The 13,614-nt window shown below is 29.8% G+C and overlaps 1 protein-coding gene across 1 annotated transcript; it reads right to left on the bottom strand.

The window, feature by feature from the left end:
• Nucleotides 1–10,473: 10,473 nt before the first annotated feature.
• LOC145067244 (uncharacterized) lies at nt 10,474–13,016 on the bottom strand. The gene is made up of 4 exons (XM_079014429.1): nt 12,619–13,016; nt 12,512–12,525; nt 12,251–12,478; nt 10,474–12,152 (listed from the first exon to the last, which is right to left on the bottom strand). Exons 1-4 carry the CDS (start codon nt 13,014–13,016, stop codon nt 10,474–10,476), a joined length of 2,319 nt encoding a protein of 772 aa, XP_078870555.1.
• Nucleotides 13,017–13,614: the final 598 nt, after the last annotated feature.

Genomic DNA, 13,614 nt, shown 5'->3' with positions numbered 1-13,614 from the left:
AAAATGTTTTCCTATCTGACTTGCATGACATAAAGAGGAACTACGACTAGAACAAGAAATAAAATTTTGTGATTGAAGAAACTGAAAATTAGACTGGACCTAATGGACTAGCCGTCGATGCCATGTGTAAATGAGGTTGTAATGAGAGAAGATGCAGAGTTAGATCGAGGTGATGAAAGAAGAACGTGACAAAGATCAGAATGATTGTTGTCACAATGTTGAAGCATGGTACATGTGTTAAGATCTTTCACAATGAAACCAAAGAAATCAAATTCAACACAAGCCCAATTGTCAATGGAAAATCGACAAACTGAGATAAAAAAATTTAACCATTTTTTTTCTTTAGAAAATATGATATTTTTAAACAAAAGACAATTGTTTGAAAAAACAAAGAACGTTTGTCTAAAAAAGCTAACTAGAAGTAAAGCATTATTACCAATCATTATATATATATATATATATATATATATATATATATATATATATATATATATATATATATATAGACACACACACACACACACATATATATATATATATATATATATATATATATTAGAGTTAGATGGTGTCAATTTTGTACTTTGATTGAATGTCATATAAGCTCGCTCTAGAATCTATGTAGTAATGATTATGTTTACGAGGTTGAACGAATATGGAGAAAAACTAATGTAAGATCGATGTAGTTTTGCTGCCCAAATTGAGTTGTGTGACCACCCAAAGAAGCATTTATTGATGTTGTGATAAGTGTTGATGTAGACTCAATGTAGAAGCATAATGAGTGTCATATATGGCCGAATGTTGTTGTTGTGGTGGATCAAAGAGGGGCAACGAACATTGCTATTGCATAGCTAAAGAAAAGCCATTGTTTGAGGCTGTTAAAGATACTCAAAGGTAGCAAGCAAGAGATTTAATTATGCAACAACATCTAGTGGTTATAGAGAGTAATTGAAGGCGAAGAGCTCCATAGTATGCATGAAATTGTCTCGAAACTCCTTGGGTTCCTGGAAAATGGTTTGAACTACCTAAAACATTAATGTTACCCCCTCTTTGAAGTAACATTCCCATTATTTTTACCCATATTATTTATTTGTTATTTTGACCCATATTAAACTTAGTTTTCGATTTTTCGTGATGTGAGATGGTTGAGTATAAAGTTTTGGTAGGTGGAGTGTAAACAAATGAATTGATTGTTTTTTTGCGAGACTCATGAATTAGGAACATGTTTTTAGCTTCAAGAAATGACAAGAAGAGCTTTGTATTGGTAATCACATTGACAATGCTATGATAAGATATTAAGATGGAGGAAGCTGGCATAGTATTTGCATTACCAATTCGAATTCATCAGTTTTGGAAGCATGAGTGCCTCATCCATGTTTTTGAGATAATGACATAATTCAATAACGAAAAAAGAACCTTTCTTTGTGTTGCGGAATTTCTCTTGTAGTTTGTAGTTGTAGCATCCCTGACCTCTCGTTGTTTAGGAAGAACTCATCTAACTTGTATCATAAATCTTTAGAGATACAATTGTCAATACTCAATAGAGATAATATATAGAAGATTAGCATCACACATGAAGCAAAACCATGATTTTATCTGGGAACCAATGACCTTCTACTTTTCATCATCATCACCTTGTGGTTGGGATTTACCGATGACATACCCATGGAGTTTAGCACATTTGCACATATCAAGAAAAATTCTTCGTCATAGTTTGTATTTAGATCCATCAACAAACAATTTATAGCTAAACTTTAAGTAAACACTCAAGAGTACAAAATACTAGTTGACAATATATATCAAAGGTGGGTCACTTGACCCCACCTATTTTTTTATTGTTTTTTTTTTTTACTTTTTATAATTCATTATATAAACATATAAATTGTGAAACACTTTAAATATTTTAAGTGAACTGCCTTAATGCTATTGATAAAAACAAATATGTATAAATAAAGAGTTTCATAGCCTATCTTTAATTTTTTATTGGTTTCATTTAAATACTGAACCATGTTTTACATTCTAGATTCGCCATTGGCAACACTAGGTGTTGATAACATAGGGGTGCTCGATGATGGAATTGTGGTCATTGTATGTTGAAAAAAATCAGAAAAATAAGCATAATAAGGATATAAAATAACAAATAGCATGCTAATCGTAGCTAGAGATAATATAATGCACCAATAGTCTAGACTAGTGGGAAGATCTGAACTGAAATAGGGGACAACTTGGATGAAGGTGGTTGCAGGTAGGAAGTTGAGGACAATAGCAACTGTGGAATGCAATCGTCGGTAGTTTTCTAGTTTTCTTGTAAGGGAGAATACAATGTTGGATAGACGTTGGGCAATTGATTTGAGGTATCGGAAACTTGGCAGCATCCAAAGCCAAGTGGTGAAGACAGGAAAAATAAGTATAAGGGTTCTAGTATTTTAGTATTTCTCGTGAATGGTAGGCTCGGTATCATGATAGATTATGTGGAAATATTCCCTTGATTAGGGTTGCATGTGTACATATCAATATATAAGAGTAGAAGTTATAATGTGGTCTTTATACTATACAATTATACAAAGTATAAATAAACAACCATAAACATATACCTATCTAAAAAAATCTTTGTTTTTTGTTTCGATTAGGTAAGATCTCCAATTCTCCATTGATCCAAACCCATAAAACGAACATGAACCTTAACCTAAACGTTTGAAACAAACTGTTTTTGATGGTCAAAAGTGACAACAATCTTTCTTGTCTTTGTAGCTGGGGTTTTTGTATTGATTTTGGGTTTTTAGAGTTTCTGTCATCGTTTCTAGGGAAAACTGCAATAAAGTCCTTACGTATTGGCTTTATAATTGACTTAGTTCTTATATATATATATATATATATATATATATATATATATATATATATATATATATATATATATATATATATATATATATATATATATATATAATGCCTGCAGATCCGGGCTAGTCAATTTAGAGGCAATAAGTGTCGAAAACAACTTTTCGGAAAAAGATTATTTATAATAAATAGTCTTAACCAAGTTGTAGAAAATGTCTCAAGGTTTCTGTACATATAAAGAACGCCGAAATCCGAGTTATAACGAAGAAGTTATGACCCGTCGAAGTTTTTCGGCAAAACCGGCACGACACCGGGAGACGTAAATAGTGAATTTAATATAGAGGACTTTTTAGCCTTAGTGATCTAAACAAAAGTTGTAGTATACGTTAAACTAAGAGCATACAAAAAAAGAACGCCCAAATCTGACTTCGTATGAGGAAGTTATGAATTTTCTAAGATTTGGCTTAGAAGTGCACGGTCCGAAACTCGAATTTTAGTTCGAGCGGTTTTTGGCTTATGTGACCTAAATAAAAGTTGAAGATATCATAAATAGGAACTCAACGGTAAAAAGATAGACGAAAACGGAGTCCGTATGAAGAAGTTACGAATTCTTCGCGGTCATTTAACAGTCTAAATGCCTCCTACTATTAAATTTGAGATCGGTCGAGAATTAGCCGACGGAATCTAAATGAAAGTTGTAGATCTTGATTTTACCTACTCGTTGAAAAAAATAACATCGAAAACGGAGCTCGTATGCGAGAGTTATGATTTTTCTAAGTTTGAAGGCTGATACGTGATAGGGGTGACATGGCACCACCAGAATTGGACACGTGGCACCACCAGAAGGCTGCCACATGCTCCAACTCGGCGAGTAGGTTGTCCTACTCGGCGAGTCCGTCAGGATTTCACCCTATAAATAGAAGTGTCGGGTTTCTCTCATTTCTCACACCTCACCCTTCAACTTTCTCTTTCTAAACTCTCTCTCTCTCTCTCTCTCTCTCTCTAAGCCTCCCTAACCCCCCAAAGCCTAGGGTAACTCCCTAGCACGAGGCGGAAGCCCCGGAGCGCCCGACGGCTCCGAGAAAAGAGACTTTCGGCTCGGGAAGGCTGCTCCAGCGAAGCCCGGTTTTCGAGAAAACCCGCTGTAAGTGAGCTACGCCTACCGTATCTTTAGTATAGCTTATGTTTTAATATAGTAATGTTATTAGGACCTTACAATAAGTATTTGGGCTATTATTATGAGTTATATTGAGCGTTATTTAACGCTTATATAATAGTAATAATAGCTAGACTATTAAATTAGTCTCGTCAAGCGTTAAGACTAAACTCTAGTGGTAATGATACTAGGTTTCGTCAAGGAATAATTGTTTTAAGAGTAACGAAGTGTTGTCCGAGTGCCGACTCACCACCTTATCAGGTGAGTGCATAGTTACTTTCATCTTACACATAGATATGAAGTATTTTACATAAATTAATTGCTATGTGTGCATATTATCTGAATACTTGTTATCTATGCTGGATGAATGATTTTATACATGTTTTAAATGATTTAAACTGTATATTTATTTTGTATCTACATATATGCTGGGATAAAACATGGGTAGATGAAATAGTTTGTGTGTGATGAAATAAAATAATGAGAGATAGGTGATGATAGGAAGGTGATGATAATTAGGTGAGGATAGATATGTGATGATGAATCGGTGATGTACGATACTACAACCTTGTCCGACAATTTGGAGATGTAGTCATCTACCAGAGTATAGATGGCGACCACAGACTATTATAGACAACCCCGTGGAAACACCAACAGACTTATAACCTGTAGGTGATGAATTACGAGTTCAGGCGATGTTGTAACTACGTATTCATGCAATGATACTCTAACCCCCTTACTATGAATTACGAGTTCAGGCGATGATGTAACTACGTATTCATGCGATGATACTCTAACCCCCTTACTATGAATTACGAGTTCAGGCGATGTTGTAACTACGCATTCATACGATGATACCCTAACCCTTGGTGGGCACGTATTGAGGGAGTAATCCCTGAATCAATACTTTCTAGGCGATGTAGGTGATGATCCTTAGGGAAAGTCCTTAGGAACAAACATAAAAGGAGATGCGATGTAAGGAGATGAGAGGTAAAATATGATGTAGGAGACGACCCTTAGGATAAATCCTTAGGGAGGGTACTTAGGAATAAAGAAGATAACGGGGATGGGTAATTGGGTTAATTGTTTGATGATTGAACATAATAATTATATTATTGTGGGTTGAAAACCCTATGTACTCACCAGGTTTCCCAACCTGACCTACTCAATTTATTTATATCACAGGTGTTGTTATGAAGTCACATTACACCAAGAGATTAAAGAGATGTAGATCACTAGTGTAAATAAATGTAAGTTCCGTTTATGCTTATGTTCATGTATTGACAATGGCATCCCAAACGTTTTAAAATGAATAAAAGACGTTTCTTAAAAAATGTTTTGATAACGTATTTATCGTATTTTTCTGGGAACAAATTCCGCAACATTTTTATGAAAAGAAGTACTCTGATTTTTACAAAGCATAAACGAAATCGGTCTTTTCTGGCCGTGAAAATGAGGATGTCACAATATATATATATATATATATATATATATATATATATATATATATATATATATATATATATATATAATTCAATTAAGTCCCAAAAACCAGTAATCGTATTCAATTTAACCCTTTTACTCGGTCAACAGGTCATCTAACTTTCAAAAATTACATTCTTGGCCCAACTTTCAAAATTTATTACAAATTTGGTCCAAAATTTACGCTTTTTACCTAGATTTTAAATTTTATTACAAATTTGGTCCAAAATTTTATGCTTTTGGCCCAAATTTTAGAACTTAGTTATGAATTCATCCTAACTTTAGTTGTTTCTAAAACTTTTTTTTTCTCAAAATTTTGTTTCGAATATGTTTTTTCTTTATAAAATCATTTTTATATAAAAAAAAACAAATTTTCACATAAAAAATCTTAAATTTTCTATATAAAATCTTAAAAAAAAAACTTTTTTGTATACGTAATACCTATTTATAAAGGACATAAATATATATATATATATATATATATATATATATATATATATATACAAATCTGTTTTTATAAAAAAATGTATACAAACATATATTTTACAAAAAAATGTATACAAATATCTATTTTATTATAAATACATTTGTATGTAAACACATATTTATAAAAAAATGTAAAAAAACACCTATTTGTATGTAAACATATATTTATACACGTTACTATGAAATATGTGTTTTTTTTACATTTTTTTTATAAATATGAGTTTGTATACAAATGTATTTATAATAAAATAGGTGTTTGTATACATTTTTTTTTATAAAACACATGATTGTATACATTTTTTATTTATAAAAACGGATTTATATATATATCTATGTACTTAATAAATACCTATTTTTATAAATAAATATTTTGTATAAAAAAATGTTTTTTAAAAAAAGTTTTTATATAGAAAATATAAGATTTTTTATATGAAAATATGTTTTGTATAAATATGTTTTTTTAAAGAAAAAACATATTAGAAACAAAATTTTGAAAAAAAAAGTTGTAAAAACAACTAAAGTTAGGATGAATTCATAACAAAGTTCTAAACTTTGGGCCAAAAAAGTAAATTTTAGACCAGATTTGTAATAAAATTTAAAATATGGGCCAAAAATGTAAATTTTGAACCTAATTTGTAATAAATTTTAAATTATGGGCCAAAAATGTAATTTTTGAAAGTAGCATAATCTGTTGACCGGGTAAAATAATTAATTTAAATACGATTACCGGTTTTTTGGACTTATTTTAATAAAAAAAATATATCAGGACTAAATCAATTATGAGACCAATATGTAAATACTTTATTGAAGTTTTCCGTTGTTTCTAACTCAAGTTTTATTTATTTATTTATTATTAATTTATAACTCGTGAGAGCCACAATTATAAATTAATCAAACTTTCATAGTAAAATTTAAAATTATTAATCAGTTATTTCAAATAAATTTCTTTAAACAAATTATTAATAAATATATATTTTTTTAGTTATATAAAATTATAATCGCATATAAATAAAAACATGAAATTATATCACCTTATAATGTATATTAATTTTATTTTAATTTTTATTCTAATGTTATTAATGTAATGCAATTAGAGTGTGACATTTAAAATTTGAAATAAATAATTAATTATTAATTTAATGTAATTAAAATGAGAAATTTAAAGTTTAAAATGAAGAATTAATAGGTTCACATCTAGCATGATAAGTGACATAATATTAATGAGAATTTCTAATATTGTGACATAATATTAATGATGATTTCTAATATTATGACATTTATCAATAGAAGAATAAACTTATTCATTATTAGAATTAGAATAGATATTATTATTATTATTATTATTATTATTATTATTATTATTTTGATTTCGTAAGCTTTAAATGCTTTTCTATGAATGGATCAAAAAAGGTCGGTGAACATGTTCTATTCTATGTTTACGCAGAGGAGGGACGAGAAGAAGAAGGTTGACGATGGCCATTTTAATTTTCAATAAAATTAGTTAAAAGAAATAAGAAAGGCATAAAAGTAATTTTACATGAACATATAGATATAACTGAAAACATTAAATTAGACAGACAATACATTTTTTTGAACAACATAAGGACCGTTTCTTTAATTTACTACAGTTATTTTCCACCTCACACTCAATATAGCCTGTAAACTTTTATGGATGTGCTCATAAACAGAAAATAAAATATCATTTTCTTCATATTCAGTTTTCAACATTTTATATGTTTATGTCATCACTTACATATGAAATGGAATAATTTAAGTTTATTTACACGTACCAATGTGAAATATTCTATTAAAAAGAGCCGAAGTTTATTCGGTCGAATTATATAATTGATGTGTTATCAGTCATGTGTTCACATTTAATTTATAGATAAAATAAAATATTTTAGGTTAAAAGGCAAGCTTTGGAAGATTTGCTCCAAAGCTATGCTTTTATTAATTTTAAATGTATGCGTCAAAATAGTTTTTTTATTCGAGGACTCTTAAGCTGGAGGAAGTGGTGTCATACTTTCTCATAAAACCGCAATGACACGTAGGCGCCACCTCACACATTACCACAAAACTATGGTTTCATATCATACCCAAAGAGTGATGCCACACTTGGGTATTTAAAAAAAATAAAAATAAAAGGGACCAATCAAAGGGAGGGAAGAAAAAAGAACCAATCACATTGCTGGAAGGTTGTTTTAAGAAGTGTTTCCTTGGAAGGGTGCAGTATACTCTCTACCACACCAAGGGGGCGGTATTTATGCTTATATGGCAAGGGGAGTGCGGTCCAGGCCGCACCCACTCCCTCTAGTCTTAGGCGTATAATTTTTTTAGTGATTATTGCGCAACAGACAACACAAACATATTGGCGTAGGCCATGCACAAACAATAATAGACTGTTTGATTTTTTGAAGACTGCAAACCTAAGAAATCTGTATGTCTTTCTTTTTGACATAAATGTAGAACAAAGTCTTCTAATATTTATAAATATCTTTAGCCTAAACACATACATACACACACACACACACACACACACACACACACACACATATATATATATATATATATATATATATATATATATATATATATATATATATATATATATTTCAATTTTATCTATGATAAACAATTTTGGATAAAAATTACAATACTTCAAGAAAAAAAGGTTCGACGATACAAACATGACCTTTGTGACAAATTTATGAATAATGGTTTAATTACAATAATGGTTGTTTATATAGATATGAAAAAAAATTTAATATTTTCTTATATATTTTTTGTGCAAAATTTTATAAAACATTATTTAATGCAATATCATCAATTTCTTGGAAAAATTATTTATGCATAGTTTTTATTTGATTTAATTGAAAAAATAAATTGGAAATTTAAAAATTTTCATTTTAAAATTTTCATTTTAAAATTGAAGTTTATTTTCATTTATTTTGTGTTAAATTCTTTGATCCCTAATTACAATATTTATATATAGCTTTGCAACCAAAATTTCTTGGTTTTTATCAAATATACACGTTAATTTGTACTTTTTTTTCACCTTTTATACAATAATACAAAATTTTTGATCCAGATTTGTTAATTTTCTATAATAAAGTCATAAAAATATTAAACAACTTTTTTAATATTAAAAAAATCAATTGAATTAGATTTTAGTTTATTTTAGCAGTCTGCAGATATTAAAAAATAAATAGTTTTTTTCTTTAAGACTGCAAACGTTTGACACACCTCTTCTACTGCAGAGGTTTATAGATGTGATCCACATACTCTATACATTTTGTCCCAAAAAAAAACAAACAACGCCTTATTTTGTTTTTTTAAGATGTAAAATGTATGTAATGTCCAGACCAATTCTACAAACATTTGTAGAAAGTTATTCATTTTTAATGTCTTAGACTACTAAAATAAATTGAAATTTAATTAAACTTAATTTTTAAACTTTATATCGGTAGTTGTCTATAATTTATAAAACAAAGTAAATTGCAAATTCAAAACAATATTCATGCATAGATAAAATCAATCAATTGATTCAACCGTTAAAAAAATGTTATGTATCAGAAAATTCATGAAACCACCTATGAAAAAATTCAAAAAGATGATTCAAAAGTAATAAACACAAAAATAGATGCATAATCGTAATCCTTAAACATATGATAATCAAGTCGGTTGAACATGATTATTTGCTATTGTTGCTAATCCCTTAGGTAGGTAAAAATAGTTTGTCAATTACAAAAATGGCCATCAAGTCGGTTGAGCAAGATTATGTCGTTGTTTGGTTAATGGAGTTAGTATTATCAAACAATTTGAACCGACATTGAGATCATAAGAGTTTTGTTTTACATAGACTTATTTTACGTTAATATTTATATTAAGTAATCTAGATTTATGAATTTTGTCTATTTATTAGTATGTTTTTACATTTTTAATAAAAGTTTGTCAAAAACATTAAAAAATACACTAAAGGCTTCAAGCTTTTAAACATTATATTGGTTTAATCCTATTTTTATTAAAAAAAATAGTAGTTTATTAATATCATTTGATATTTTGGAGTTAAAAATAACCTTTTCAATATTAAATTGATTTAATCCTAATTAAAATATTAGTTAAATTAGCTTGGATATAGATGTGAGTTTTATAGTTTTAGGTGAACGTCTATATAGTTTTAAAATCTGTAGGTATATTAAAGTAATATTTAAAGTTTGTGAGGATATGAACGAAATTATGTTTTTATTTTATTTTATCCGGAAGACGTCTGTATACTTAAAAAAAATATAAGTATATGTCTACTCCAAGAAGAAGACACACATATATTTTTACAGGGCCGGTCCTGAGGATTCAAATGCACAGGACGAACCGAATAAAAAAGGCCCTTAGTCCTTAACGTGTAACAAATTAAATTATATAAACTAATATTTTTTTTTAAAATGACGATAACCTTTATAGCAATAAACATATCAAAACCATAGTATTTAATAAATAATTGCATATCGTAGCAGTTAACCGATGATCCGTAAAGCTCTCCTAGCATTCTTGATAGCAAACTGGTTGAGTAACTCTTCGTAGTCTATACTCTCTAAGATTTCGTTCTCGATAGATATCATCGCCAAGCCGCTAAGTCTTTCTTGGGACATTGTGGAGCGTAAGTAAGATTTCAATAACTTTAATTTTGAAAAACTTCTTTCTGCAGATGCCACCGTTACTGGAATAGTCAACAATATTCTATATGCAATGCTTGCATTTGGGAAATAATCAAGTTCTTTCAAAAACCTCAAAACATCTACAGGGTTGCTAAATTCATTGGTTTCCAATGTCTCAAATAATTTCAATTCCATATAAAGTTCCTCGGCATCAATATCCGATCTTTCTTTAAACTTGAGTGCTTTTTCAAGACGTTGACAAGACGACTTAAGATCTTTATCTTCAATTCCCCTCAACTTATGTGGAAATAAAAAACCAAATACTTTGTCATACTCTTTGAATTGTTCAAATCTTGTCTCAAGAGAAGAAATAGCTTGATCAACAATGTATAAGAAATAGTTGACTATGAAATTCTCTTCTGATGTAAATGAAACTTCTTCACTGCTCGAACTCTCATCAAACCTTTTTTTCCTTTCAATCAAACGCTTTTGTGGAAATATTGGATCAATACCCATTTCAATAGCAATCTCCTTAGCTTCACCAATCGCTTTTGAAAAACCAGTTTCTCTATAATCCTTGAAGTACCCAATCAATTTGTTTATTTCTTTAATAGCATTATCAAGATGCATATCCTTTGATTGTAAGCTTTTACTCACAATATTCACATGGTTTAGTACTTGATGCCAGATAACAGTTGATAACAAAAATTCAAAGTCACCAAGTTCTTTTTCTGCTAATGAAGTTGCTTCACTTGCAACTGCAGCATCATTATCTTTTTCTCCAACTTGAAGTAAAGCTTCTCGTACATCAACAAGTTGCAGTTTAATAGCCTTTACACTCTCAACCCGACTTTCCCAACGAGTTTGATATAATGACTTAAGACTCCATGCTTTAACATTATCTTTCAGAATTTCCCACCTCTTGGTAGAATTTGCAAAGATAGTATAAATGCGTTGGATGAATCCAAAAAAAATCTTTCCTTTAACACACTTGTTAGCCATATCACATAATGTTAGATTAAGAGAATGACAACCACAAGGAGTGTAAAATACTCTAGGATTTATATCTAAAAATCTCTTTTGCACTCCTTGGTGTTTTCCTTTCATGTTTGCTCCATTATCATAGCCTTGACCACGCATATCATCAATTTCAAGACCAAGAGACTTTAAATCCTCAAGTGTAATATCAAATAGTCCTTTTCCGGAAGTATCATCAACATTCAAAAAACCTAAAAAGGACTCCTCGACAGTAACAAAATTATATGATAACTTTAAATACCTCACTATTATAGTCATTTGTTCTTGGTGACTTGAATCAGGAGTACAATCAAGTATGATTGAGTAGTACTTTGCTTCCTTTATCTTCTTGATAAGTTCCTTTTTAATTTCTTGAGCTATCAAAAGTATTAGTTCGTTTTGGATTGTGTGCCCAAGATAATGCACATGAAGCTCGTCATTTGTGATGCGTCGCACATGCTGTTTGATAACCAGGTCAAACTCTTCCAACATTTCAATGACACCCAAAAAATTTCCATTACCTGTTATACATTTTACATATAAGAAATGAAATCAGTCATAATAGTTAACAAAAAGTATTTGTTGGAATTGAAAAAAAATATATACAATCTATAGTTACCTTTTTTATACAACTTTTCATTTGATCCACGGAATGCTAAATTATGTTTAGCAAGAAACTTCACTACTACAATGATTCTCAAAAGGACTTGTTTCCAGTAGTCTCTTTCTTTCTTAAACTGCTCATATTGAACTTTATCAATTGTTTCGTTTAAGTTCAATCTTTTACGCATATCAAACCACTTATTCCTATTTGTGAGATGATCTAAGGAAATTTCATGTTCTTTAACTCTACTTGTAACATGGTGCCAATCTGAATAACCTTCGTCGCCCAATCTACCTTTCGAAATCCCTTTTCTAAACACTTTACAACAAAAGCAAAATACCCTGTCGAGCTCTTTTGAATATACTAGCCATTCCCTATCACACTTCTCCAAATTTGATAAAGTTCTTGTATATAAAGCTGCAGAAAATCGTCTACCAGATTTATCGTAAGGACCATACATAATACTAGTATCTCTTTTAGGACCTTTTTCGACCAAAAGTTTAATCTCCTCATAATTAAGTTTATCCCACCTTCTTGGATCACATATATCAATAAGCTCTTTAACGGGCTCTTTCTCTTCTGTCTCTTCTACTTCTACTTCTACTTCTACTTCTACATGTTCTTGGTGTTCAATATCATCTTCAACATGCTCTTCAACAGGCTCTTTAACATGTTGTCTACGGATAAACTTATCTAGAGCACCGGCATCAGCCTTTCTCTTTTCTTCATCTATTTTTCTTTTTTTACGTTTTTGACTACCGGATGGTTGTTTAGACTTCATCACTACAAGTTCACAACTTTCAAGTTAGGAATTAAATATGATATTTTATAAATGTTTTATAATCTATCACTAAAGTTAATAAGGTAGTATCAATGTAATGAGGAAATGTCATCACTTAAAAGTTAAAACAACATATTTGGTGTTTTATTAATTGAAGGCCTGACTTTGATACAAACACAATTAATGATTATTAAAAGAAAAATGGATTGGTCAAAGTTGGGGTTTGATTGTCTCTAACTCTCTATGACCAAAGAGATTACTTACTTTATGTAATTTGGGGAAGGCTTATTCTAATTTGGGGTTACATCCACTTGCGATTCTGAGTTCACAGTTACAAATTTACAATCAAAGAAAGAAGTTATTTTAATCAAATTAGGAGTTCACGATCACAATCAATTAATCAAAGCTGATAACTGCTAAATGAAATTGTGATTTCTAGTTTAAGAGTTTTCTACCTTATGAATTATGAATAATCAATTACCTTGAATACTTATTGATTTATGAACAATCAATGCTGTAATCAATTAATCAAATGTGATAACTGCCAAATGAAATTGCGATTTCTAGTTAAGAGTTTTCTACCTTATGAGTTATGAAT

The sequence above is a fragment of the Lactuca serriola genome, chromosome 8, assembly GCF_051521515.1.
Source record: "Lactuca serriola cultivar US96UC23 chromosome 8, Lser_US96UC23_V15, whole genome shotgun sequence".
In the NCBI taxonomy this organism is placed as follows: Eukaryota; Viridiplantae; Streptophyta; class Magnoliopsida; order Asterales; family Asteraceae; genus Lactuca; species Lactuca serriola.
This window is presented reverse-complemented; position numbering and strand designations above follow the sequence as displayed.